Source organism: Oryctolagus cuniculus, chromosome 11 (genome assembly GCF_964237555.1).
Source record: "Oryctolagus cuniculus chromosome 11, mOryCun1.1, whole genome shotgun sequence".
In the NCBI taxonomy this organism is placed as follows: domain Eukaryota; kingdom Metazoa; phylum Chordata; class Mammalia; order Lagomorpha; family Leporidae; genus Oryctolagus; species Oryctolagus cuniculus.
Window position 1 is genome coordinate 20074335 of NC_091442.1, and position 27977 is coordinate 20102311.

The following is a 27977-nucleotide window of genomic DNA, read 5'->3' on the forward strand; positions in this document are numbered from 1 at the left end:
TTCCATACTGGAGTCCTTGGTTTCAATTCCTGGCTCCAGCTCTAACTCTAGCTTCCTGCTAATGCACACCCCAGGAGGCAGTAGTGACAGCTCAAGTAACTGGGTTCCTGCTATCCACCTACGACAGCTGGATTGTGTTCCTGGTCCCCGGGGTTCAGCCCCAGACCAGCCTTGGCCATTGCAGGCATTTAGGGAGTGAACCAGCGGATAGGAGGTCCCTGGCCAGTAGAATGAACTCTGTGCAAGTTGGTGACCTTCTGTGGGCCTTTTCTCTCATTTGTAAGGACAATAATAGGGGGAAGGAAATTATTTCCAGTTCCTTAGAGTGTGTGGGTGATGCCTTTATTACATAAACGTAACCTCTTAGTGTATGTACATACAAGATCTCCCCCTGCTGGACAGTCACCCATCTTCTGAGTAAATTTACAAAAATAAAATATCTATACAGATAAAATACAATTTAAAGGATCTTCTTTAAATAATATTGTGACTTTCTTGTTCATCTGTCCATCTCTGCCCTCTGCTCTGTCTGCATTCACTGCTGAAGGAACCTGAAGCCACAGTGAGCACGGCTCAACATGGACACCAGAGGTCGTCCACCAGCTCTTCCCAGAGAAGCCCATGTGGACAGCACCCTAAAGGGTGACAGCTCCCTGTGTCCGTAATTCTTCTCCCCAGGAGAAATCGTTCTGCAGCCAAATGTGACTGCTGGCCTCGGGGCAGACTCTTCCAGCACAGCACCACCCGTCCATCTGCCCAGGTGGCTCACGGGCGTTAGGTGCAGGCTCCCTGCTACGCCTGCTCGCCAGCACCGCTTCCACCGGGCCCTGGGCCTTTGATGGATGCCTGGGCTTCCGAGGAGCGCGAGGCCTGCTTGGGCAGGCGGATGGGGACGTAGACGTTGGAAGCACAGTGCTCCCTGAGGAACTCGCCCCCCTTCTCTTCATAGTCTTTCCTGGTGATCCAGGCTTCGTCATCATTCAGGTGGTCCAAGGCCCAGTCACGAGCACCATACCAGGCATCCAGCACAGGGTTCAAGGCAAGGTGAACCTGCAACACGAAGAGAACGCTCACCAGAAGGATGTCTCCACGGCGGCTCCAGGCAGGCACATTCTGCAGGCTCAGCTACAGTCCCCACCTTACCCCCAGGGTATTCACAGACAGACAGGGCTACCCACGCATCCTCCAAACACAGCCGCTCCAGAGAGTGCCAGGTCACAGGGTGCCCCAGACACGACCTCACAGACCAGGCGGTTGCCAGGCGCCTTCTGAACACAGAGGGACCAGCTGCCCAGCCTGCTACCCCGCGATGCTGTCTGCCACAGCTGCCAGTGGAGAGGAAGGAGAGGCCTTCCAGGCCCTGCATCCCTGTCTGCAAGCAGAGGCTGATGTGAGGTGGCTTTGGTCATGGTGGCAAAAGGTTCTAGGCAAGATGACAGCAGAGGTGGTGAGCTGGGTGTTCCCCATGCTGCCAGCGCTCACCTTCCACTGCTCATCACCGGAGTGGGCTGGGGTCAGTCATTTTGAGGACTCCTTATCTAGGCTGACCGGACCATTCATAGTAAACCAGGAATCCTGTTCTCTGGGGTGCCGACCTGACTTCCCACCTCCTCCCTCCACCAACCACACAAGCGCCAGGGAGGAATGATGTCTTTGGAAGGGACGGGCAGGCCTTGGTGGCAAAGAATGGAGGTGATGACGTGTGAGCTCAGGAGCAGACCACCAGGGCTGCCACACAGGCAGGGGCTTGTAAAGAGGGACCTCTCCCAAGATGAGGAGGACTCGCTGAGAGAACGTGTGTGCTGGTATGCTGCCTGGCAAAGAGGAGCCCACAGACGGAGCCATCACTGAATAGCACCTAGGTTATAATGCACTCTGACTCAGCCATCAAAAAGATGCGTTGGAAATAAACTTACTGGCGGAAAAACCGTCACACTCATCTGAAAGTGAAAAAAACACGGGCTATGGAACAAGCTGTCAACAACCTCGTTTTGTGACTGAAGATATACAGATAACCTTAGTTCACAGAGGCTGAAACTACGCTATTTTTTGGTTTTAGTTTGGCTTATTTAAGTTGCCTGATATTTTAGCAATGTTTTCAAATGTTTTGCTAGTTAAGAAGACAGACCTAGGAAGGAATATAGGTAATGACAGCAGAGGAAGTGACACTAAACCGGCCACTGAGAAAGGAGCTGGAATGAATCAGGAAGAGTACTCTACACAAAAGGAACCAGCACGTGCAAAGGCCCTACGGCAGGAAAACAAAGCATTTGTGGGGAGCTAACGGGTCACTGTGGCTGCAGTGCAAGGCGGAAGGGAGCGATGAGAGAATGCGGTTATTCCAAGGTGAGATCCAGAGAGACCGTGTAAACCGTGGGGGGCGGAGAGGAGTGCGGCTTCACCCCAAAGGCTGGGAGCTGCGACCTAACTGGTCTCCTGCTTCCAAGATTCCTCCTGATACTCCATTTTTCACACCAATGTCAAAAATACTTCCTAAAATGCAAGTCAGACCACAAGACTCTCCTATCTAGACTCCTTCATGCTCACCATTGTTGAAAAGATAATGGCTGTGCAGAAACAGTTAAGGGAACAGGCTTCCTGCTTACACCCAGAAAGGGCTGTCTGCAAGCCTGGGCCTCGGCGGGCGTCTGGGAACTTGGATTTGGGAGGAGTCTACCACGGCCTCCTAGAGCGGCTCACTGTGCGGCACTCTGTTCCCCTTCTGCAAGTCTGGAATTCGGGCATGTTCCAGGCAGGGGGTACCTATGTGATCAGCTCCCCAAACAGAAGCCTGCGGCACCTACTCTCTTAACAAGCTTCCCTGGGTGGTGACATCCCACTTGCCATCACAACTCACTACTGGGGGACTGAAATGCAACATGTATGACTCCATAGGGAGAGGATGCCAGAAGCTGTCCCTGGTTTCCTGGTATTCTCCCCACGCACTTTGTGTTTTGCTTTATTCTTTCGCCATAGGGGTCACAGCCATCAGTAAGACTACACACTGAGCCCTGTCAATTTTTCTGGCTAAACAGCACCAACACAATGGCTAGTGTCTGAGTTTACCATGTGCAGGTCTTTTCAGTACACAGAGTCCTGGGAAGTGGTGCAGCGATTACCTCCTTCTTATACTGAGCTTATACTTGATAAACGGAGGTTTAGCAAGACTCAGCATGGTGGGGCCGGCGCTGTGACACAGCAGGTTAAGCCGCCTTCTGCAGTGCTGGCATCCCACATGTGCACTGGTTTGAGTCCCGGATGTTCCACTCCCAATCCAGCTCCCTGTAATGTGCCTGCGAAAACAACTGAGGATGGCCCAAGTGCTCAGGTCCCTGCACTCACATGGGAGACCCAGAAGAAGCTCCTGGCTTCTGGCTTCAGTCTGGCCCAGCCTCATTGTGGCCATATGGGGAGTGAACCAGCGGATGGAAGACCTCTCTCCTCTCTGTCTCTCCCTCTCTAGCTGTAACTCCTTCAAATAAAGAAATAAATAAATCTTTAAAAAAAAAAAAAAGATTCAGCGCGGTGTGGACGGAGTCAAGCACATCAGGCAGCACAGATCATGGCCGAGCTTCTCTGCAGCACACAAGGCCCTGCGTCCTGCGGCCCTGCTGCCCTTCGTGCCACCTGCCCCATGCCTCTGCCAGTCCACGCCTCTGCCCTGCTCAGCCACTTCTCACCACCTCAGCAAGCTCTGGGTCCCTGTACCTTTGCTCCTGCCAGTTCTTCCGTCTGGAATGCTTGCTCCAACCCACTCCTTTCCTCGATCGGTGGACGGCACACACTTGCTTGTCCTTAGGACGTGCAGATGATGGCGCCCCCTCCACGGACACTGGCAGGCCCGTGCCTCATGTCCCTCATACTCTGGCTCATCCCAGCCCACGAACCTTGCTGCTCCCCCTCAGCTGGGGGTTGTGTCCAGGACATCTCAGTGCCCCCATGGTGCCTGGCCCACGATAGGAGCTCAGACCGGGTTTTTTGGTAAGCAGGCATTTGGTAGATAAACTGTGGAGCATGCATACTATACAGCCACTAAAAAAAAGTTGATTTTAGAAGAATAATGACATGGGAAAATGGCAGACTGAGAAAATGAAGGTTACAAAGCAGCACACACTCACTGGTGCAGAAAGCGGATGAAAGGGAAGCTCTGCCTGCATGGCCTGAGGAGGGAGAATGACTCTCAGTGCACATATGCTCTCTTACACTCTGAGTGTTATATGCATGTACTGCTTTTCAAATAAAAACACAAAGTAGTAGGTAACATGATTCCCATCTGTTCTAAAAATTAAGCATAAAGACCATAAGGAAAGCCACAGAAATGTTAACTGAGGATAGCTCAGGATGATGGAGGTACAAAGTAATTTTTCTCATTTAGACTTCACTTCCGCAGCCAGAAAACAAACAGCGAATGCTGTTTTCACAGCCGTCGGCGGCACACACAGGCAGTACCTGGAAAGAAGACTGGAAGGGCCTCATCGCCAGCAGCTCCTTCTTAATCCTGGCTTTCATCCCGGGGTACATCACGTTCCCGCCAGTGAGGAAGACGTTCTGAACGAGCATCTCCTGAGTGTCCTTCGGGTACCTGGAGAGAAACGATTCCTTTTGCTCCAGCGCCCCCAGTGCATATCAGAAGAGGATGCACACACGGAGATGTGGCTCTCAGGCAAAATAAATAAGCTTCTACACAGAAAAGTAAAATAAACAAAACCCAAACTTCTGCTTTTCATTTGTGTGTCTCCACAGAACGCCAGCACAATGCATTATAATTTTTGTATTTCTGTAATACTTTTTTTTTTTTTAATTTGACAGAGTTAGACAGTGAGAGAGAAAGACAGAGAGAAAGGTCTCCCTTCCGTTGGTTCACCCCCACAAAATGGCCACTATGGCTGAAGCTACATTGATCCGAAGCCAGGAGCCAGGCGCTTCCTCCCGGTCTCCCATGCAGGTGCAGGGGTCCAAGCACTTGGGCCATCCTCCACTGCCTTCCCGGGCCACAGCAGAGCTTGGACTGGAAGAGGAGCAACCAGGACTAGAACCCGGCACCCACAAGGGATGCCGGCACTGCAGGTGGAGGATTAACCAAGTGAGCCACGGCACCAGCCCCTCTGTAATACATGTTTTTAAAAGTCAACTTTAGGGACTGGTGTTATAGCATTAAGGGGCTAAGTCGCCGCCTGTAACACCGGCACCAATTTGAGTCCTGGCTGCTCCACTTCTAATCCAGCTCCCTGCTCACAGCCCAGGAAAGCAGCAGAGGATGGCCCACGTGCTTGGGCCCCTCCACTTACATGGGAGACCCGGAGGAGGCTCCTAGCTTCAGCCTGGCCCAGTCCTGGCTGTCATGGTCATTTGGGGAGTGAACCAATGGATGGCAGATGGCTCTCTGTCAAATAAATAAATAATAAATCTTTAAAAAGGAAAATCAACTTGAAATTTGTATGTATTTGAAAGATAGGCAGAGATCTTCCATCTGGTGGTTCGACAGCTGGGGCTGAGCCAGGCCAAAGCCAGGAGCCTGAAACTCAATCTGGGCCTCTCACATGGGTGACAGGGACCCACTACTTGAGCCATCGCAGGGTGGACATTAGCAGAAAGGTGGAAGAGCCAGGACTTGAACCCAGGGACTCATATATGGAAGGTGGGCATCTCAAGCAGCACTGTAACCACTGTGTCAAACATCTGCCTCAAAAAACGTCACTGAGGACTGATTTACATACAATTTGAATAAGTGTGACAAATTTCTATGCCCCAGTAACTAACACAGCTGGGACACAGAACAGTTCCATCACCCACAAAAGTCCTGCCTCCCTTTCAAGGGCCCGTCTCCTGACCTGTACTTTCTTTTTTAAACAACAGCTTTATCTTGTGTGTTTGATCGCTTTCCTACCCATTGTTAAGACAAAGTTCAAAACCATTCAAACAAAGTAGAGGCAAAAGCTTTTTTCCTTTGCTAGGAGTGAGTTTCCAGCCTGTTGTACCTGAGAGAAGCATCCACAGTACTACAAATTATGTTCTCTACTTGGCCAACTTGAATGATGAAAACTCACAGATTTTGAAAATGCTGTATAAATGGGTGGATAGAGAGGGACTATCATATAAAGTACAGGCTTAAATCAATAAAATACCTTCAAGGAGGAGGGAACAACCTTTTAGAAGCTGTGTTTAGGGTGATTTAAAATCACTAGACTTTAAAAACTTGAAGGTTTATAGGAAAGCCAGTGCAGCGATATGATCAACAGTGTTGCTCAAACTTAAAGAAGCTTAAAGCTCCTCGAATGAGCCGCACATGTTCAGGAAACAACTGCAGAACCCAGCCAGGTGCCAGGCCTGGCGACAGAGAAAAGACGACGATCTGAGCATGGTGAGTCAATGAGGAGACAGCGAGACAGATTCCCCAGGGCCCCGCCACCCAATCCACCACTCAGGGCAAAATCCACGGAAGTGGTCCAGGAAAAGACAGGAAAAGGAGTCTGAGTGTCTTACCTGTCCAGGATATACTGCAGAGTCTCTGCCACTCCGGCCTGCTCTTCTCCAATGAGAGACGGCTGGAAAATAATTTCTGGAGCTCGAATTCTTTCTGTCCCAACAAACAGCTGATGGTAGGCTGCCAGGTTGAACACGGGCTTTAAAAACCAAGGATTTAAAAGATATTTTAGGTCACAATGACAAACATGCCAGTTTCTTCAAACTGCCTTTCTTATTCCAGCAGAATTTCTGTCCTGTGTTCGTGGCACAACAGCCTCTTGCCAGCGCTCTCGACTTGGTAACTCTATTTTCTACCTTCTTTTAATCTCTGAATTGCAACTACCCACACATGTGCATCAGTAAGTGGTCCCCGAGTTAGAGACTTCATGAAAGGACCACATCCCCCACCCAGTGCTTAGCTTAGCACCCCTGGTCCCCACACAGCAAGAAAACTCTTTCCCGAGGCCTCAGATCCCAGGTCAGTTTCTCCAGCTGCTAATGTCACAACTCCGATGAGGATTAAGAATAATGACACTGGGGGCCAGCACTGTGGCATAGCGGGTAAAGCTGCCACCTACAGTGTCGGCATCCCATATGGGTGCCGGTTTGAGTCCTGCCTGCTCCACTTCTGATCCAGCTCTCTGCTATGGCCTGAGAAAGCAGTAGGAGGTGGCCCAAGTCCTTGGGCCCCTGCATCCACGTGGGAGACCTGGAAGAAGCTCCTGGCTCCCAGCTTCGGATTGGCGCAGCTCCAGCCGTTGCAGCCAATTAGAGAGTGAACCAGCGGATGGAAGACCTCTCTCTCTGCCTCTCCTTCTCTCTCTGTGTGACTCTGACTTTCAAATAAATAAATAAGTCTTTAAAATAATAATAATAATGACACTGGCTTACATGAAAATGAAACTTTTAAACAGTGTTCAGGTCCTGAGACCCGGTTTCCTTTCCACATGTTTCTGCCAGGTAGACTGCTTCTCACAGAGTCCCACATCTTGGTGCTAGAACCTCAAACAACCAAAACACCCTGCCTTTGGATGGTTAGGTATTGGTACACTTTTTCTGAAAACACAACTGGGATTTAAAAAAAAAAACAAAAACAGTCCTAAAGAAACTAGACTAGACTAGACCAGTCATTTATGTCAAGAGTTTCAGAGTCCAAGCAGGAGGCAAACCTGAACGGCGGTGACTGGCTTCTCTGCTTCAGGTGCTTCCTCGGAAAACAAAGGTTCAAAATCATTCATGCTCTCCACGTCTTCCAGAGCCGGCTCCAGCTGCTCCAGGTCAGGGGTCTCAGAACAGAACAGAGCAGAATAAACAACACGGAACCTGTACCTTCAGCAACCCTGGCTCTATCAGTCAGTGCCATCAAAAAGAACTGGGATCGTGCCCAGTGTCCTAAAACCTTACATTAAAACAATGAAGAATTTTCTAGGCTATTACCACACACACACACACACACACACACACACACAAGAATACTGCGACTAAGCCTACAGGGGCAGGAGCTGTAGCCCAGTGGGTTAAGTTGCCACCTGAGACACTGGCGTTCCCTAGCAGTGACTGGGATCACAGCATCTGCTGCTGGCTCGGCCCATGTATGGGAAACCTTGAGGGGAGTTCCTGGTTCCTGGCTTGAGCCTGGCTCAGGCTTAAGTGAATAAACAAACATTAAAAACAAAACAAAACAAAAAAAATAAGAAAACCACACAACAAAGCCAGGAATGGACTATTTCTTTGTTTGGGAAAAAAAAATTATTTATTTATTTATTTGAAAAGTCAGCGAGCGTTACACAGAGAGGAAGAGACACACACACAGAGATCTTCCCATCCACTGGTTCATTCCCTAAATGGCTGCACCCGCCAGAGCTAGGCCAGGCTGAAGCCGTAAGTCAGGAGTTTCTTCCAGGTTACCCACATGGATGCAGCAGCCTAAGTACTTGGGTCATCTTCTGCTGCTTTCCCAGAAGCAATCCAGGGAGCTGGATTGGAAATGGTGCAGCCGGGTCTTGAACCAGTGCCCATACAGGATATGGGGCTTTACCTACTACACCACAACACTGACCCCTTTTTTAAAATAAAGATTTATTTATTTGAAAGGCAGAGTTATAGAAAGAGAGAGAGCGATCTTCCATTTGCTGGTCCACTCCCCAAATGGTTGCAATGGCCAAGGCTGGTCCAGGCCAAAGCCAGGAAACAGGAGTTTCATCCGGGTCTCCCATGTGGGTGCAGGGTCCAAGCACTTGGGCCATTTACCAACATTTTCCCAGGCACATTAGCAGGGAACTGCATCAGAAGTGTAGCAGCCAGAACTCGAGCCCATGTCCATATGGGATGCTGGCACTGCAGGCGGCAGCTTAACCCATACAACGCAGGCCCCAAGAATGGATTCTGCTTTCATTCCCTAGCTTCTTATTTATGCAAGACTTAATCAACTCCTCCCTTTCTGAAGCCTTCTGAGAGTGCCAGCTCCAAGCTGGGCTGGTGGAAAGTGTACTGCTACAGCAGTCACACCACCCACACAGCTCTGGGGAAAGATTGTGTGGCAACTGGCGCCCTACAAAGCAGCTAGATTATTGCAAAATTCAAGAAATCTCTTAATAAATATATGAGCCAGGAGCTGGCACTGTGATGTAGTTGGTAAAGCCACCACCTACAGGGCCAGCATCCCATATGGGTGCCAGTTCGAGACCTGGCTGCTCCACTTCCAATCCAGCTCTCTGCTGTGGCCTGGGAAAGCAACAGAAGATGGCCCAAGTCTTTGGGCATCTGCACCCTCCTGGGAGACCCGGAAGAAGCTCCTGGCTCTTGGCTTCAGATAAGCCCCGCTCTGGATTGACCCAGCTCTGGCTGTTGTGGTCATTTGCGGAGTGAACCAGTGGATGGAAGTCTTTTCTCTCTCTCTCTCTCTCCCCTTGCCTCTCTGTAACTCTGCCTTTCAAATAAACAAATCGATCTTTAAGAACTATTATTTAAAATAAATACATAAATATATGAGCCAACACCAATGAGCTTTACAGCTAATTCCTTAAATACCAGGTCCCCTCCCTGCGCTGGGGATGTGAGCAAATGCCCAGCGTGGCAGGACACTTCCTGTCTGTGGAGTCCTGCAGAACAGGACTCAAGGAGAGTGAGCCCACGTTGGGCCTAGACACGTTGGTACGCACCCCCAGTAGAGGGTCTGGGGCACTCATTTTAATTTTAACCTGCACCCAAGCAATTACCTGGGCAGTCATCCTGGAAAACATCTTTAACCACCTGTCCTGCCACGTGAAAAGGCAGATGAGCCTCACCTTCGGACTCAAAGGCAGATGTGACAGGAAGAAAGATTCTACTGCAACCATAGGAGGAGGCTCTGACAGGGACAGCTCAGAGGAGGCTGTCTTAGGAGGTGGCCTCCTGGGAGGCTCAAGCAGACTCAGTGACCAGCAGTCAACAATCTGAGGGGACACTGACACTGACCGTGTGCCCGAGTCCCTCGGACTCTGTGAATGATGTATGTGACCAGCATGACCCACAGGATTTCTACACGCTTCTCCAGGACTGGTTCATATACACTGCAAATGTGAACTGGCATTCAAACTCCTTTGCAAATGAGGCGGTGCCCCTCACACCCTGGAAAGGTCAACATGGCATATAGGATGGGTGACATTCTCAATCTGTGTGGCACAGACTCTGCCACATCTAAGGGTACTTTCCTAGGCTCGAAAGTAAACCCCCCACACTCACACACTGGAAGGATCGACACGGCATACAGGATGGGTGACGTCCTCAACTCTGTGCAGCACAGACTCTGCCACATCTAAGGGGATTTTCCCAGGCTTGAAAGTAAACCCACATAAGGAACAGGAACATTTCTTCATCTGAGAGTGGAGGGCAGCAGGAGCCGGCTGGCTTATAAAGAGGTATCTGGGAAAGAAGGTGGATGACAGGACAAGTAGCTAACGGCCCATGCTGCTGACAAAGCAGGGAGAGCCATCTCCACCAGTGACCAATCAGAGGCAGCAGTACGCACACCTGCAGCCTGCACAGTCTGTTACAACTGCTCAGCTCCAAAATCTTTGCCTTAAGCTGCAATTCCACAAACCATGAGTCTGAGCATGAGAAGTGTAGAAAAGATCTAGCCCAGAGTCAGAGTAACATAAAAGATGAACAAAGACTTCAGAGTGGCAGCAATGCAGCAGAAGTGAATGAAAGGCTGTTTTGCCCAAGCAGGGGCAGCAAAGAGTGAGGACAGGAACAATGCCCCTGTTGCCTGCAGCCTGGGATCAGGAAGACTCCCAGCTCCCCTCACAAGAGAAGAGCCCTGCCACGGCAGTGCCTGTGCCTATTCTAACTTGGCACCAACCCAAAGTCCTCAAGAAAGGACCTCCAGGGGGTCCCAGGAGAGGATGGGAAATGGATCCCCGAAGTTCCCTTCATCCTGGATATCCACAAGCCAGGAGGCAGGAAGCAGACAGGCTTGAGGCACATGGAGCAGCTCTGAGTGGCAACCAAGGACAAGTGAAAGGTCACAGGGGTAGAGCTGGGAATGGTCCACTCTGAGCAGCTTCTCCTGCAAGTGGACCATGAACCCAGGGCATGTCGGGTGAAAACTGAACACTCTTTCCTTCTAAATTCATGCTCATTTGGCCCCTTCAAGAATTTAGTTGCTTTACTGGGTTGGAAACACATAGATGTCACCCGTATATAAAATAACTACAGATAGGAGCAGGTGTTTAGCCCAAGCTGAGATGTCTATGTCCCACATCAGAGTGTCCGGGTCCCACATCACCATGCCTGGGTTTGATCCCTGCCTCTGGCTCCTGACTCCAGCTTCCTGCCTGTGTAGACCCTGGGAGGCAGTAGTGACAGATCAAGTATTTGGGCTTCTGCTGCCCACATGGGAGATATAGATTGTGCTCCTGGCTCTTAGCTTCAGCCCTGGCCAAATTCCAGATGATGAGGGCATTTAGAGAGTAAACCAGAGAGTAAGAGTTATCTTCCTGTTTGCCTCTCAAGTAAAAAATAGTGTTAAATCAATCTTTTTTAAATTAAAAAATAACTACAAACAAAACCAGTGACTTACGAAATGGTAGGAGGTGAAGGCAAACACCGGGGTCCCTTCTATCTCCCCTTCCCCCACTCCCCATAAAGAAGCAGGAATCTTGACTTTCTTCCCTGGCAATCTCAGCAGCCATGGGCTGGTGCAAGTGACGTCACGGGACTGCCAAGGCAGGATCAGAAAAGGCCAGACGGCTTCCTCCCACCTTCATCTCTTGAAATACAGGTTCTCTGGCTGCTCTCTCAGAAAGCCGCCTCTTGGAAGCCAGCTGCCAGCTGTGAGAAGCCCAAGACAGCGGAAAGGCCCCACATAGATGCCTGGACCAGCTCCTCACTGAGTACAGCCTTCGAAGCCAGACTGAGAAGTGTAAAACCCTCCAGGCAACTCCAGTTCCCAACTGCTCCAAGTCTTCCCAGCCAATGCCCCAGGCATATGGAGCAGAGACCCCATCATACCCTAATTCCCTGACAATCGCCCATCCAACCTACAAGAACAGAAGGGTGGTGTCTCACATGCACCAGATGAGAGAAAGAGATGGCCCCACTGCCACTGGCAGTCCTGTGTCTTCAGCTTCCATGTGCACCTCCAAGCAGCTGTGTCAAACCTCGCCCAGCACTGTTCTCCCTTCCTAATTTCAACTCGGTGAGTCTTGGCACATCACCTCAGCTGCTGCAAAAGCCAAACTTCCTACACGTCGCCAGTCCAACGCCTTACTTTCCTGCCAGCCTCCTACTGTTGCATCTTTCCCCAGGGGTCAGCTAACCACACACACCACTGGAACTCTCACTTGTCTCCTCCCTCACTGCCCCTCTCTAATCTCGCTCCTTGGCTTTTCTCTACCCCACAACCCCTCCCCCACGCTCTCCTCAGCCAAGTCCTGGAGCACGACCCCTGCTGTCCCAGAGACTTTACAGACTTGGTGCTCATGGTCTTCCCAACCTGCTCAAGAGCACCACCACCCACTGGTACTGGAGTCCCAGCTGCACCCCCTCCAACTATGATTTCAGGCAAATCTCTTCGTTCTCCCAAGTCTCCGTCTCATCCGTAAAACGGGAGTGATGATGTGACCTGCACACTGAGCCATGAAAATTACCCAGGGCAACTCCTGCAGAAGTGCTGGGCCCAGGGTGCTCCACTCCTGAGCCCCCGGCCACTGTGGCTGCTGATCCAGTGGAGGCCCACAGCAGCCCCCTTCTGGATCCTAGGATCCTACTACACATTCTTACTCGTTGCCCCACCTTCCGCCTCACCCCTCTCCAACCCAACAGTCCTATCTGCCTCCAGTTATTTTCCCAAGATGAAGCCTTACCACTCTGCTCAGCGCACTCAGGAGGCTGGGATTCTCCGAGGGAGAAGCTGAAGCCTCCCCAAACCTTTCTCAAAAATCCAGGTGGACTTCCACTCCCATTCCTACCACCCCTGTAAGCTTTATTACAGCAAAGCAGGGTGCCACAGCACTGCCCCTCCCCACCACCGACTTTTTTAAGAACCCAGGAAGGAAGGCAGGAATTGTTTGTTAATCACCCCTGTGTCCCTGGCACTCTGTGCCCAACACTGAATGGCGTCCCCAGCCCTCAAACTCCCCCGAGTGCAGACCAAGAGAACTCTTGGCTTCAAAAGGCTTCCTGCACTGTGACAACACAGCACCACTCACCTGCCTCTGCAATGTATTCAAAACATCTCACTGTATCTCAGAAATGAGAGCGCTTCTTAGCTTCACTACAAACACGGAGACATCGTTCACTTACTCCAATCAAAAGAAATGGAGAGAGAGGCACCAGCCTCCAAAGGGACCAGACTTCTCCACACTGGCTGCGGTCCCCTTGGGCTCGCCAGGGTCCACATGTGCTGTGGTGCCAGGAACACGAACATGACTGCTCCTCTGGAAGTGAGCAGAATGAGTTTGCCAAAGCAATCAGAACAGACGCAGCACAGCTCCCTGGAACAGCCTGAGTGGCCAAGAACAAGCAGAAGCCAACTCTGATCCTGGCTGGCAGCGCAAGAGAACGTCCACACTGGGCCCGCTGTGTTTCCCGACAAACGACGATGCGCTCAGCTGTGCTCTCCCCACCCTCTCATGCGGCGCTTGTGACTGTGAAAAGCAGGCATCCTCAAGATTAAATTCTTCATGAAGGATGCTAACAAAACCTACTCTGTAACATCCTCACAGAATAATTCCCGAACCAGGGCTAGAATGAATGGGTCCATAGTAAAAAAAAAAAAAAAAAAAAATAGATTTTAGGAAACACTGCAAATGAAAAAAAACCGCCATGGTATTAACCCGGCTCAGCCATTACGCCCCACAGAATCTCAGCATGAACTTTGGGCCACACCCATCTGCTCCCCTCACTCTAAGGGAGTTTCGTTGCTGGAAAACACTGACAATACTTTCTGCACGGCAGACCTGGCTAGCGAGTGTCACCCGCAGGTGCACCCCATGAATGTGACCGTTACTGACTGCTCACCCACAGTCACCCTCAGCAGAAGCTGACTCACCGTTAAAGCTTTACATAGAGGCTGAAGCCCGACGTTTCAGAAGCTCCCCGAGCCCAGGATACCTGCACACACGTGCCCAGAGCACAACAGGAGCTTAGCAAACGTGTGAGTGCTGGAGAAGTGGCTGAACACAGCAGGGCACAAACGCAGGGGAATGCACAAAGAAAGGGGAAACTGGCTCTCCACTGCTGAGGAGCCACACCGCACAGGTGCAGGTCTTCCTGTGGCACTGGAAAGCCCTCATCTGCATGAGGCTTGGTGGTTTCTCTCCAGCATAAACGAGCTCAGGCCCTATGGACAGGTGAAGAATGACAGAAACGCAAATGTGGATGAACACGGACAAAGAGAACACGGGTCCAGATTCCAGTAAACCCCAGCTCAAATCTGGAACACAGACCTGCAGCCTGGGTGATGCCAACCAGCAAAGGCACACAGCCCAGCCAGGGCTGACCTGGGATGCTAGGGGAGGGGGCTCGAGCAAAGGTCCCTTCTCCCCAGGGTCCCACACAATGAAGCGCGTGGATTCGCTGCCTGTTCCTTCCTCACACAATCCACAGCCTGCGGGCACGAGGCAGAGAACGCTCGGCTGAGCACAGGAACCGGCACTGAGCTTCCGGCAACAAGCTGGAGCTGCAGAAGCTGGCTTCACGCCGGGCCGGAGACAGTTCTGACATCCTCGCTCTACACTCAGCACCACGGGCACTGACTTGGATCTTTCCACACTGTGGTTTCCTTCTAAAATCACAGGCAGTTAGGAGTTCAAAGAGTTGATTAAAAATCCAGGGGCCAGGGCTGTGGCATGGAGAACAAAGCCACTGCCTGCAGTGCCAGTTCAAGTCCCAGCTGCTCCTCTTCCAATCCAGCTCTCTGCTGTGGCCTGGGAAAGCAGTGGAAGATGGCCCAAGTCCTTGGGCTCCTGCATCCACGTGGGAGACCTGGAAGAAGCTCCTGGCTCCTGGTTTTGAATCAGCAGAACTCTGGCCATTGCAGTCATCTGGGGATTGAACCAAAGGATGGAAGACCTCTCTCTCTCTGCCCCTGCCTCTCTGTAACTCTGCCTTTCAAATAAATGAATAAATCTTAAAAAAAAAAAATCCAGGGCTGGAGCTGTGGCGCAGCAGGTTAAAGCCCCAGCCTGCAGCGCCGGCATCCCACACTGGCGCTGGATGGAACCCAGCTCCATCTCCAATCCAGCTCCATGCGAAGGAGCCTGAGAAAGCAGTTGAGAATGGCCCAAGTCCTTGGGCCCTTGCACCCATGTGGAAGACCCGAAGAAGCTCCTAGCTCCTGGGTCCTGGCTCTGGATCATCTCAGCTCAGCTCCAGCTACTGCAGCCATTTAAGGAGTGAACAAGCAGATGGAAGACCTCTCCATCTCTCTCCCTCTCTTTCTTTGTCTCTACCTCCCTCTGTAACTCTCTCAAATAAAACAAATTTTAAAAAAACAAAAATACAAGCTGGTCTGGTGAATTCTGCCTCAAATGTATCACAGAGCAATAAATAAACTCCTCTGTTTTAGAATTCTAGGAATAACGAATTCATGAAACAACATATAGAATTCTTACATTGTGTTCCAGTTCTAAAGACAGGGGACCCCATCAAGGACTTCTGGGCTGAGAATGGCCCAAAGGCCCCCTTCACCAGGCAGGCCTCCAGGTGTCAAGGTCTGGACTACCCCTGGGGCCTACCTCAGCTCTGCCGCCTGTCCCTTTGGTGGCATCACTCACAGACTACTGGCAGGGACAGAGAGGGAAAAAAGAGACAGTAAGGGGCTGGCGCTGCGGCATAGTGGCAGATAAAGCCACCGCCTGCAGTGCCAGCATCCCATATGGGCACCAGTTCAAGTCCCAGCTGCTCCACTTCCCATCCAGCTCTCTGCTATGGCCTGGGAAAGCAGCAGAAGATGGCCCAAGCCCCTGCACCCACATGGGAGACCCAGAAGAAGCTCCTGGCTCCTGGCTTTGTATCAGGAAGTGAGTGATCAACCAGAATTCATGGAATAATGCATCAGAGGAAGTGACTGGGTGTGCCTAACTGGCAAAGGACCACCACAACAGTGGGTTCTGGTCAAGGCAGCACCACACAGGGGTCTGAGAATGCTCTTCTTATTCTACACACACATACTATCTCTCCCAGGGGGCTAGAAGGCTACAGTGTGAAATGCCTGTGGCCAGAACTTCACTTGGTACAAGGTCAATGTCACTGCTGTCCTTACCCACGTGCCTGCAGACATTACTCATCATTTGTTGCAACCCCTATGACACTCAGCCTTCTCAACACACTCTCTCCCCTCAGGGAAGGCTTCTCTCTAAATGACCCTGTAGGTAGGACCTCCCGCCCAAGACCCTCGGTCACCTCTGGTTTGCTGTCCACCACATCCACCTCGAGGTTCACTTCTGCTTGAAGGATCTTCTGCTTAGCTTGCTCCACTGCCACACTGAGCTTCTGAATGTAGGACTGCAGCTCTTCCGGGGAGTCCATGTTCAGCTCGATGAGAGCTTTGTGAAACTGATCCATCTGACCATCCTCGAGAAGTTCCTGAAATCAGAACAGCCACAAATCATGCTCAAGACAAACAGGAAGCAAGAAGGTGCTTAAAAGCCAAACAGGGTAGAACTGCAGCAGGAGGGGCTCCCGGAGCCCCCAGCTGCCCTCACTGACTTACACCTGCAGCTCCTTCTCGCCAACTATCTCCACACTACAGCACCTCATGGTCTCAGCACCCTCTGACTAGACCAAACTGCTACTGGGTGACAGACGTCAGAAATGCTGTTACCTTCAGGGGGAGTCAGGTGGGGAAAGTTACAACGGAGGAAGCAGAGAAGCTTCTGGAATGCTGCCAGCGTTTTTTTTCTTACTCCCAGATGTATTTATTTGACAGGCAGAGTTACATAGAGAGAGGTCTTCTATCCACTGGCTCACTCCCCAGATGACCACAACATCTGGGGCTAGGGCATTTCAAAGCCAGGAGCTTCTTCCAGGTCTCCCACGTGGGTATAAGGGCCCAAGCACTTGGGCCATGTTCCACTGCTTTCCCAGGCCATTTGAAGAAAACTGGATCAGAAGTGGAGCAGCTGGGACTTGAACCAGCACCCATATGGGATGCCAGCACTGCAGGTGGAGGCTTAACCTATTACACCTCAGAGCCGGCCCCAGTGCTGTGTTTCTTCAGCTGATGCACACACACAGGTGTGTCTGAGTTTGTGAAAATGCATCAAATCTACACTTAAAATCTGTGCATTTTGCATCAGCTGTGTTACACTCAAAATGAAAGTTTAAAAAAATCAATGAAATGTTAAGACAAAAGTAAGTCCATAAAGTGGAGCCCTACCCCTCTCTCAGCGGCTAAAGTGTGCTCTACACTGATGACCCTGGGAACGCTTGTGGACATCAAAGGAGCCGCCGATGGCCAGTGCTGTTACGGGAGAGCGTGTGGGAAGGCGCCGTCACCTGCACATACAGCAGTCTGTCCAGCCGCTCCTGATCCAGCTGCAGCTTCTCCTCCCGCCGCCGCGCGTTCAGCTCCTGCAGCCTGCGCAGCTGCTGCTGCCGCCGCTCCTGCTTCTCCTCAGAGGTCAGGGTGCTGCCCAGCAGCTTGCTGGAGAACGGCAGCTGCATCTTGTGGACGTTGTTCTCGTAGTAATCAGGACACCGCCATTTCTGCAACTCTTCAAACAACAGTTCTGCAGGTTATGGCATGGAAACACTAAGACCACAGAAACAAACAAGCCAGAACCAGAGCTCCAGGCACCGGTGAGACGTAGAACGCTCCCTCCCCCCAGCCTCTGGCCCACTCGGTCAGCTAAATGCAGCCCTCGAGCCAGCAGGCCTGCCCTGCAGTAAGAGCTGAATCCGCTTCCTCGGGCTGAAATGGCACAAGGAAGCCTGGCCCACCAGAAACGAAGGAAGAGCGACAGAACTGAGGGGGATCTGCTCAAACATCAGCCCGACCGCCTCAAGAGTTCATGACTAACAGTGTCGGAGGAGTCTCCACCGGATGTAGAACTAACACAGGGGCAGGTCCGGCATGAACGGGGAAGGACAAGGGAGTCTGTGCAGTTCCCACGTTTCTACATTCCACATGCAGAGAGAGTACTGATGCTAAGTAGACTGAAAAAGAAAAAAGTCACAGTTCCTCCCCTCTCTAAAGCTACCCCTGAGAAAAACTGGAGATACAATAAAACACGACACATAAATTAAAACAAAACACCAAAAAAAGTTCAAACAACCTAAAAGGCAGAAGAAACAGAGACAACCACACACACGTGTGTACACACATGCATATACACACACACTAAAAAACAAACGGTGGACCTAAATCAAACATGAATAAACTGTAAGAGGTCTTAACATACTCATTAAATGACTGACATCAGGGATTTTTAAAAGGTGACCCAACTATTAAGAAACTCACTTTGAATGTAATAAATTAGGTGGAGAAAAGTAAAAGGATGGAAGACATACCAAGCAAACACTAATCAAAAGAAAGCTGGGGCAGGTGTTGTGGCCCAGCAAGTTAAGCTGACCACTGGGATACCAACATCCCACACTGGAGTGCTGGTTTGAGTCCTGGCTCCTCCACTTTCAATCCGCCTCCTGCCAATGCAACCTGGCAGACAGCAGATGAAGGCTCAAGTACTGGGGTCTCTGCCAAGTATGTGAGAGACTCAAACAGAGTTCCAGGCTCCTGCGTTCAGCCTGGCCCAGTTCTGGCTGCTAGGAGCGTTAGGGAGTGGACCAGTGGGTGAAGATACCTAGTGCGTGCTCTCTTTCTCCATGGTTTTGCTTTTCAAAAAAAAAAAAAAAATATATATATACACACACACACACACACACGGAGTAGTTATTAATATAAGGACTATTTGCTAAGCAGACCTAAGAATCCTAAATATGCACCTAACAAATGGGATTCAGATTCATGAAAGCAAAACTAACAGAATTGCAAGGAAAACAAGGAAAATCCATAATTATAGCCACAGAACCAAACGAAACCATTGACCAGTCAACTTAAATGGCAGAACAGAATGCTCCACCAAGCAAGGGTAGAATACGTATTCTCTTCAAAGGCATACAGATGCCGGCGCCACTGCTCACTAGGCTAATCCTCCACCTTGCGGTGCCGGCACACCGGGTTCTAGTCCCGGTTGGGGCGCCAGATTCTGTCCCGGTTGCCCCTCTTCCAGGACAGCTCTCTGCTGTGGCCAGGGAGTGCAGTGGAGGATGGCCCAAGTACTTGGGCCCTGCACCCCATGGGAGACCAGGATAAGTACCTGACTCCTGCCATCGGATCAGCGCGGTGCGCCGGCCACGACAGCCATTGGAGGGTGAACCAACGGCAAAGGAAGACCTTCCTCTCTCTCTCTCTCATTGTCCACTGTCTGTCAAAAAAAAAAAAAAAAAAAAAGGTATACAGAACTTTTGCCAAAGTATTCCATATCCTGAGTCATCAAACAAACAAATTTAACTGATATCAGATAAATGGAATTTAAAGGAATTAAATCATAAATAAATCACGGAAACATAACGGAAAAATCTCCAAACATTTTGACATAAAGGAACGTACTTCTTTTTCTTTCTCTTTTAATTCTGAAAGGCAGACAGAGCCCTCCCATACTCTGGTTCGGTCCCCGGATGTCCCAGCAGGGGTGGAGAACATCCATCCCTCAGGTAGAAGGTTCATGAAGTCACTTGGTCTGGCTTTGTCAAAACAGCTGCAGGCAGAACTCGAAATTCAATAAACCCATAGCAGGCTAATTTCTTTTTTAAATTTATTTATTTGGGGCCGGCGCTGTGGCATAGTGGGTAAAGCCGCCACTTGCAGTGCCAGCATCCTATATGGGATGCTGTTTTTCAAGTCCCTGCTGCTCCACTTCTGATCCAGCTCTCTGATATAGCCTGGGAAAGAAGTAGAAGATGGTCCAAGTCCTTGGACCCCTGCACCTCATGGGAGACCTGGAAGAAGCTCTAGGCTCCTGGCTTGACTGGTACAGCTCTGGCCATTGCAGCCATTTGGGGAATGAACCAGTGGATGGAAGACCTTTCTCTCTGTCTCTCCCTCTCTCTATAACCCTACCGCTCAGATAAATAAATAAGATCTTAAATAATATATGTGTGTGTATATATACATATACATATATATATATATATTTGTTTGAAACTGAGAGTTACAGAGAGAGATCTTCCTTCTGCTAGTTCACTCCACAGAGGGTCAAAATGGCCAGGCCAAAGAGTTCAATTGGGGTCTCCCATGTGGGTAGCAGAGGCCCAAACATTTGGACAATTCCCTGCTGCTTTTCTCAGGCTATTCGTGGGGAGTTGGATAGGAAGTGAAACAACAGGGACATGAACTGCTGCCCATATGGGATGGCAGTATCGAAGGTGGTGGCTTTACCTACTATAGCACAACACCGGCCCGACAGCAGGCTAATTTTCCCTTTTTTTTTTTTTTTTAGATTTTTATTTATTTGAAAGGTAGAGTCACAGACAGAAAGGAAGAGACAGAGAAAAAGGTTTTCCATCCACTGATTCACTCCCCAAATGGCCACAATGGCCAGAGCTGAACCAATCTAAAGCCAGGAGCCAGGAGCTTCTTCTGGGTCTCCCACATGGATGCAGGGGCCCAAGGATTTGGGCCATCTTCCACTGCTTTCCCAGGCCATAACCAGAGAACTGGATCAGAACTGGCACTCATATGGGATACTGGCACTGCACACAGAAGCCCAGCCCACTACATCATTGCACCAGCCCCATAATTGGCTAATTTCTAAGTTGATAATTTTGTACAGCCCATGAATGATACTATAAATATCCAAATGGCCCTTGGCAGAAAAAAGTTCCCTGCACCTGCCTTAAGGAGCTGGAGTTGGGCCAAGCCAAAGCCAGGAGCCAGGAGCCAGGAGCCAGGAATTCAATCCAGGTTTCCCACGTGGGTGGCAGAGACCTAAGTATTTGTGCCATCACCTGCTGCTTTCTAGGACACACATTAGCAGGAACCTGGAGTCAGCAGTAGCACTGGGATTCAGGTTTTCCAATACAGGGTATTGACATCCCAAGAGACATCTTTTTTTTTTTTTTTTTTTTTTTGGACAGGCAGAGTGAACAGTGAGAGAGAGAGACAGAGAGAAAGGTCTTCCTTTGCCGTTGGTTCACCCTCCAATGGCCGCCGCGGCTGGTGCGCTGCGGCCGGTGCACTGCGCTGATCCGATGGCAGGAGCCAGGTACTTATCCTGGTCTCCCATGGGGTGCAGGGCCCGAGCACTTGGGCCATCCTCCACTGCACTCCCGGGCCACAGCAGAGAGCTGGCCTGGAAGAGGGGCAACCGGGACAGAATCCGGCGCCCCGACCGGGACTAGAACCCGGTGTGCTGGTGCCGCAAGGCGGAGGATTAGCCTAGTGAGCCGCGGCGCCGGCCCCAAGAGACATCTTAACCACTACACCAAACACCCATGCAAAAGCAACACATTTCTAAGTAATCAATTGCTGAAGGAAGTCCTTAAAAACAACAGAACATATCTTGGGGTCGGCGCTGTGGTATAGCAGGTAAAGCCACTGCCTGCAGTGCCAGCATCCTATATGGGCACCGGTTCACATTCCAGCTGCTCCACTTCTGATCCAGCTCTCTGCTATGGCCTGGGAAAGCAGTAGAAGATGGCCGAAGTCCTTGGGCCCCTGCACCTGCTTGGGAGATCTGGAGGAAGTGCCTGGCTCCTGGCTTTGAATCAGTGCAGCTCCAGCCGTTGTGCCAATTGGAGAGTGAACCAGTGGATGGAAGACCTCTCTCTCTGCCTCTCCTTCTCTCTCTGTGTAACTCTTTCAAATAAATAAATAAATCTTTAGCAACAACTCACAAAGCTATACCAGAAAAAAAAAGTCAAGTTTTTAAAAAGTCAATAGCAGACGGGCCCAGCGCTGTGGCGTAGCGGGTAAATTGCCGCCTGCAGTGCTGGCATCCCCTGTGGGTGCCAGTTCAAGTCCCAGCTGCTCCACTCCCATCCAGCTCTCTGCTATGGCCTGGGAAAGCAGTAGAGGATGGCCCAAGTCCTTGGGCCCCTGCACCCACATGGGAAACCCGGAAGAAGCTCCTGGCTTTGCATCGGCACAGCTCCAGCCATTGCAGCCAATTGGAGAGTGAACCAGTGGATGGAAGACCTCTCTCTCTCTGTCTCTGTCTCTGTCTCTCTCTCTCTCTCTCTGTGTAACTCTGAGTTTCAAATAAATAAATAAATGTTTTAAAAAAAAAAAAGGCAACAGCAGAGTACCTGGATGTGGGGAGCAACTGGGAGCAACTAGGACTAGACTAAGTTATTGGAATTAAGACTTATTCTATGCATTTGCTCTCCCACAATATGGCGCTGAGAAGGGAGAAACAGCTTCTACACAGCTGCCTCCAGTTCAACCAATAAACAGCAGGACCTGCTCCTGATTGGAGGAGAGCAGCGTACTCGGCGTGTGGGTAGCAGAGTTGGGATTGGTGGAAGAGGACTATAAAGGAGGAGAGAGCCAACATGCACCAGGAACATCTAAGAGGAACATCTATCTGAAGGAACACCTGTGCAGCCTCCGAGAGAGCCGGCCGGCGGTGTGCCGCTCCCCCACGGAAGTGGGGAAAGTGGCTAGGGGGAACCGCCCTTCCACGGAGGTGGAAGGGACGGTAGCCAACCCGGGAAGAACCAGCAGCAAACCCGGGGAGGGCCGAGCAGACAAAAGAACAGCGCAGGGTCCTGTGTCGTTCCTCCACGAAGAGGGGGAGCGACACCTGGAGAATAGAGAAGCAAGGCCGGCGCTGCGGCTCAATAGGCTAATCCTCCACCTTGCGGCGCCGGCAAACCGGGTTCTAGTCCTGGTTGGGGCGCCAGATTCTGTCCCGGTTGCCCCTCTTCCAGGCCAGCCCTCTGCTATGGCCCAGGAAGGCAGTGGAGGATGGCCCAAGTGCTTGGGCCCTGCACCCACATGGGAGACCAGGAGAGGCACCTGGCTCCTGGCTTCGGATCAGCGCGATGTGCCGGCCGCAGCACGCTGGCTGCGGCGGCCATTGGAGGGTGAACCAACGGTAAAAGGAAGACCTTTCTCTCTGTCTCTATGTCTCACTGTCCACTCTGCCTGTCAAAAAAAATAATAATAATAAAATAAATTAATTAATTAAAAAAAAAAGAATAGAGAAGCAGGTGCAGGGAGAGCTGGGTGCTTCAGCTGTGTCTCCAAGTGAACACCTAACTCCCTGGCCTAAATGCCATCAATGCTTTCTCTCCAAATCTGCCTCCCCAACTTCCCTGTACCCCAGGAACAACAGGTGCTTAATAAATGCCTTCTGGAGTCAAATAAAGTTTTCACCACAATTTATAAAAAGGTGGAGAGAGGGCCTCTTCCCTTCAGGAGCTCACTGCTGGTCAGCTGATGTCAGCCCCTTCAGTGCCAACCAGAGACTCTGTGGAACCCAGAGGAAGTCACAGTGGTACTGTCTATGCCCCTTCGGGTTTATGTCAACTATCTGAATTTATTCTATTTTCACATTGGTGTGACAAATTAAATTGAAGTAAAATACAACCAAAAGTTTAAGATAAGCTTAAAAGACAGAGATGCATTTCTGAAGGACAAATTCTATTCTAAAGGTGGTTTTCAAACTTAAGCCATTTGGAATCCAGCATGTCTGCTCCCTCTTCAAAACCTTCACCTTCTGGAGAAAAGTTGAACGTTGTGCAATTTCAAGACCTGCCTTAGAGGCAAAAGCTACTGTTTGTGAAGGAAATCGACTTCTGCAAGTTCACTGAACAGCTTAAGAAAGTAAATACCAGAAAGGGGAAAGGCTGCTAGTAAGAGCAAAAAAAAAAAAAAAGAAAAAAAAGAAAAAAAAAGAAAAAACAAAGTAAGCAAGGGTCAACGTGGCGACAGTCAGACATTCAAGAAGAGCCCAGGGAGACAGAGCACACTGACGCTGCAGCCGTGTCCCCCGCACTACCTTCCACATAGTCCTCGGCGATGTAGCTGTGCTCCTGCAGGATCTCCTCCATGCGGCTCAGGGTGATGGCTGCCAGGTGCCCGGGGTACTTGAGCTGGAGGAGACGCTGGAGGTAGCCAGCTGCTTGGCTTCCTCCAAGATTGATGCGCTTGCAGTTTTTCGCATCTAACCTACAGTCAGGCAGTAGAAAACAGCACTTATATTTTTGTGCAGCATCTTAGCAGAAACAGGATAAGTTAACAGACAAACAGCCCAGCAGGGGGAACATAAACCCTTCCAGCTGGAAGGGACTCTGAAGTTGCCTTGGTCCAAGCCCTCACTCAAAGCAGGAATTCCTCGTCTGTTACCAGACAGACACAGACTACCTACCATCAGGAGATGAGAGTCCATGGGAGGAACACACGCCCTGTGCCAGGCCTTTATTTCATGCGTTTCTCAGGCTCTGGTCTTAGGACCAAGTTTCTTAGAATCAGCTGGGGAAAATGTTAAAGGAGCCAATTCCCAGGATTCGTTTGCTTGGATGCATATTTCAGCAATCTCCCACCTGACTCTGGTCCATGCCAGCATTTGAAAATTTCTGCCCTCGACCCTCCACTGCCGCTGAAGGAAACACAATAGTAGCTACACACACGCTGGCTTGCTGGCATCCAAGGGTCTGACCCCTTTCACAGGAACTGAAGCACAGAGCCACCGCAACTTACCTTCTTAATGCGAGAAGGTAAGAACAGCCGAGCACCAGGTGCTCAGTGCAAGGTACTGAAACGCCACTGCCGCACCACATCTCACCAGCAGATGTCAGCACAGAACGGGACATCCGCCAATCTGATCAGGTCTTGGACCCCAGCAAAAATAATTTCCTCTCAATATAACAAAGATAACATGCTCGTTTTCGTGTTGCACATCTGCATACCCAAAATGGAGAATCCATATTTCCTAAGTCCTTGGTAATGCCTAAGAATTACTACTGTCTTCACAGATTTTCATGGAAACTTCAGGAAAAAAATCCCAGCATAGATCTTAAATTCAACAGCATATTTTTTGACTTAAATATTCAGACTGCTTTACAGTTCGCAAAGTAGCCTCACCTCCATTCTCAATTCAATCCTGAGAAATTCGTTTATCCCAATCCTATATGGCAGGAAATTAAGAAACCGAGAAAACAAAAACAAACAAAAAAAAAAAGGGAAAAAAGAAAGAAAGAAAGGAACCGAGGACCTCCTTATTCTCAGCAGGGCTGCAAAGCCACACACTGAGCTCTCTGCCTATGACGCACATCTCTCCGTGCAAGCCAACAGCTTCTCAGGAGGGCACGATGCTGCCTTGTCTCTCATCACAACAAAAGCCCAACTACAAAGTGGGCACAGATTTTAAATAAGAAGCAAACTACACGTGCATTTATTCAATTCAGAAATATTTACAGAGACTGGCGCTGTGGCATAGTGGGTAAAGTCGCCACCTGAAATCCCGGCCAGCAGGCAATATGAGCACCAGTTCACATCCTGGCTGCTCCACTTCCGATCCAGCTCCCTGCTGCTGGCCTGTGAAAAGAGCAGAAGATGGCCCACAGGTTTGGGCCCCTGCCACCCATGTGGGAGACCCAGATGAAGCTCCTGACTCCTCGTTTCAGCACTGCCCAGAGCTGGCTGTTACAGCCATTTGGGGAGTGAACCAGTAGATGGAAGTGCTCTCTGTCTCTCCCTCTTTCCCTCTGTAACTCTGACTTTCAAAATAAATAAATCTTCTTTTTTTTTAAAGAAATATTTCTAAGTGTCTACTATGAGCCCAACCCTGTACCTTAAAAGAAAGGCCTAAATGACAGAAATTAAAGAGATTTAAATCTTTAAAAAAAAAAAATCTTAAAAAGAAGAGTGACTCTGGAACACAAAGATGCTCCAAATAAAATGTTTTCAGATTATTTATTCAAAATGTCTTGTTGAGTGCCTACTACCGGTAGCTAATATGTCAGGTATCTCCCCATAAACGAGAATTACAAAGCGGCAGAATTACAGAGGTTGACCTAAGAGGCGCAAGTCCCTCGGGAGGTCACAGAGCACAGGTGAAGGACTCGCCCCCACTCCCACAGTCGGGCTGGTGAAAGCTAAGCCCAGACACTCAGCTCACAGTCTCCTCCTCTTTCCGCTCTGTCCTCAAAGTAGGCAATAAACAGACGTTTCTCGACCATTTCTCGAAACAGCGATCAAACGCCCCAGGTGCAACTCACCTGCCATCTAGGATGGGTAAGATATGCGTGCACTGGTATCCGGAGGAAATGATGAGCCCACTGGAAACGGCCTTCTTCGGCATGTTGTGGTAGAAACTGAAGAGGCTGTCTATGCCGTAGGCCACCTTGGGGATGCCGTAGCACTCGAAAAGCAGCTCAGACATCATCTGTCGCGAGTACAGGGGGTTGCACACGGCTTCTGTCAAAACTATGGGGTGATCCACACAGCCCTGTTTTGAAAGAAAGGACAAGCGAGTGAGTGTAAGGCATGGAGGAACCCCAGCTCCTTACTGCACGGCTCAATTTGCTTTTGGTCTCTAATAAAAAACCTGACCACGAGCAGCGGTGAAACACTCATCACCTCCACTAGAGGGCGTTGTGGAAAACGTGAGATCAAGTCCCGTCCAAACTGTGAGCCAAGAGTGACGGCTCCACCTGCAGAACAGCTCCGAAACCCAGCTGCTTCTGATGCGGCCCTCTGCCACCTCCCACAGACACGTCACCATTCAACAGCGTCCCGACCCGTCCCCCGGGTTCCACCGTGGGCCCCCAGCCCCTTCTCATGAACGCCCCTCCGCTGCTCCACGTCGGCAATGGCTCCCGCCTACAAAGGGTGCAACCGGCCCCTCACCGCCTCTCTGACCCCCTCTTCCCGGTGCTCTCCCCTCAATCTGCCTGCCCTGCATCCAGGCTTAGGGCACACGGCCGCCTCGGGACCTTTTCCCTCTGACTGGACTATTTTCCCGCCAATATTCATAGAGCTGCATCCCTCAATCACCTCCCCTCCTGCAAGTCCTTGATCAAACATCACCTCCTCCCCGAGTTCTACCGAACAAATCTAACCCCTCCCTCTCTCCTGTACGGTGGCGGAATCTATCGTTAACCCTACCGCTTGCCCTTTTTCATACTAGCTCCACGAAGTTTTGCGTGATGCACGGAAGTACTCCAAGTACCCACGCATTGCTAATAAGTGAGTTTATCCACAAGCAAGCACGTATGCCCGGATGCGCGCTCACTGCTCTCTGCCCTGGGCCCAGGACAGAGCGAACACACAGCAGGTGCTCGGCTGACTGACTGAACGACGATCAGAGCCCGCCCCGCGCGCCGCCCGCCCCGCACCTGTGAGGAGACGCCCAGGTGCTGGAAGCTGTAGTCTAGCAGCAGCTCCTGCAGCTCCAGGTTCACCGGCACGTTGCGGTCGAAGGGCGAGCGCAGCATCCAGCGCAGCGGCTCCAGGCTGCCCAGCGCGTTGCCTACCTGCGGACCCGCCCCGCCGCGCGCCCCGCCACGCCCGCGGGCGCACACGGCGCGGAACTGCAGGCGCGGCTCGGGGCCCGGGTCCGGCCCGGGGCACGCCCAGCCGGCGCGGGCTTGGAACGACCCGTTGTCCAGCACCAACGGCACCGGCTGCGGCCCGTGAGCCACCGGGCCGGCCTCCAGCACCGGATCCGGGGCCGCACGGGCATCGCGGAAGAGGTACACGTTCGCCGCCATGTTGGAGCGCCCTCGGCCCGGCCTTTCGCAGCAGCGTCAGCCCAGGCGCCGCGAAGCCCCGCCCCCACGTAACGCCAGGACGCCGTCTCCTCCCGCAAAACCGGGACAACCGCTTCGCCTGCCTCGCGCCTGCTGGGCTAGGCGGCTTTGGACTAGAACCGGTGCCGAATTCCTGCTGTTGCTTAACCTCGGCCCCAGCACCTTATGAATGACCGTGCTCCTTGGCTCCAGCCGGAAGCCTGAACCAGGAGGCCCCGCCCCTTCCCAGCCTCGAGACCCGTTCTCATTGGTCGGGGAAGCCCCGCCTC

The 27977-nt window shown here is 51.0% G+C and overlaps 1 protein-coding gene across 1 annotated transcript; it reads right to left on the reverse strand.

The window, feature by feature from the left end:
- Positions 1-326: 326 nt before the first annotated feature.
- Positions 327-27920, reverse strand: ACTR5 (actin related protein 5). Its single transcript, XM_002710769.5, has 9 exons — positions 27295-27920; positions 26176-26405; positions 23955-24124; positions 17449-17666; positions 16354-16536; positions 7635-7751; positions 6484-6623; positions 4450-4582; positions 327-1050 (listed from the first exon to the last, which is right to left on the reverse strand). Exons 1-9 carry the CDS (start codon positions 27667-27669, stop codon positions 793-795), a joined length of 1824 nt encoding a protein of 607 aa, XP_002710815.2. The 5' UTR covers positions 27670-27920; the 3' UTR covers positions 327-792.
- Between the last annotated feature and the right edge of the window lie 57 nt (positions 27921-27977).

What these genes read in the sequence shown, in the direction of transcription:
- ACTR5 (XM_002710769.5), bottom strand. Translation starts at nt 27,669, where the DNA reads ATGGCGGCGAACGTGTACCTCTTCCGCGATGCCCGTGCGGCCCCGGAT. An exon ending in ACAGACTGCTGTATGTGCAG is followed by an intron (nt 16,537 to 17,448) that starts GTGACGGCGCCT and finishes TTCTGATTTCAG; the next exon opens with GAACTTCTCGAGGATGGTCA. An exon ending in AGCCAGTCACCGCCGTTCAG is followed by an intron (nt 6,624 to 7,634) that starts GTTTGCCTCCTG and finishes TGGTTTTTAAAG; the next exon opens with CCCGTGTTCAACCTGGCAGC.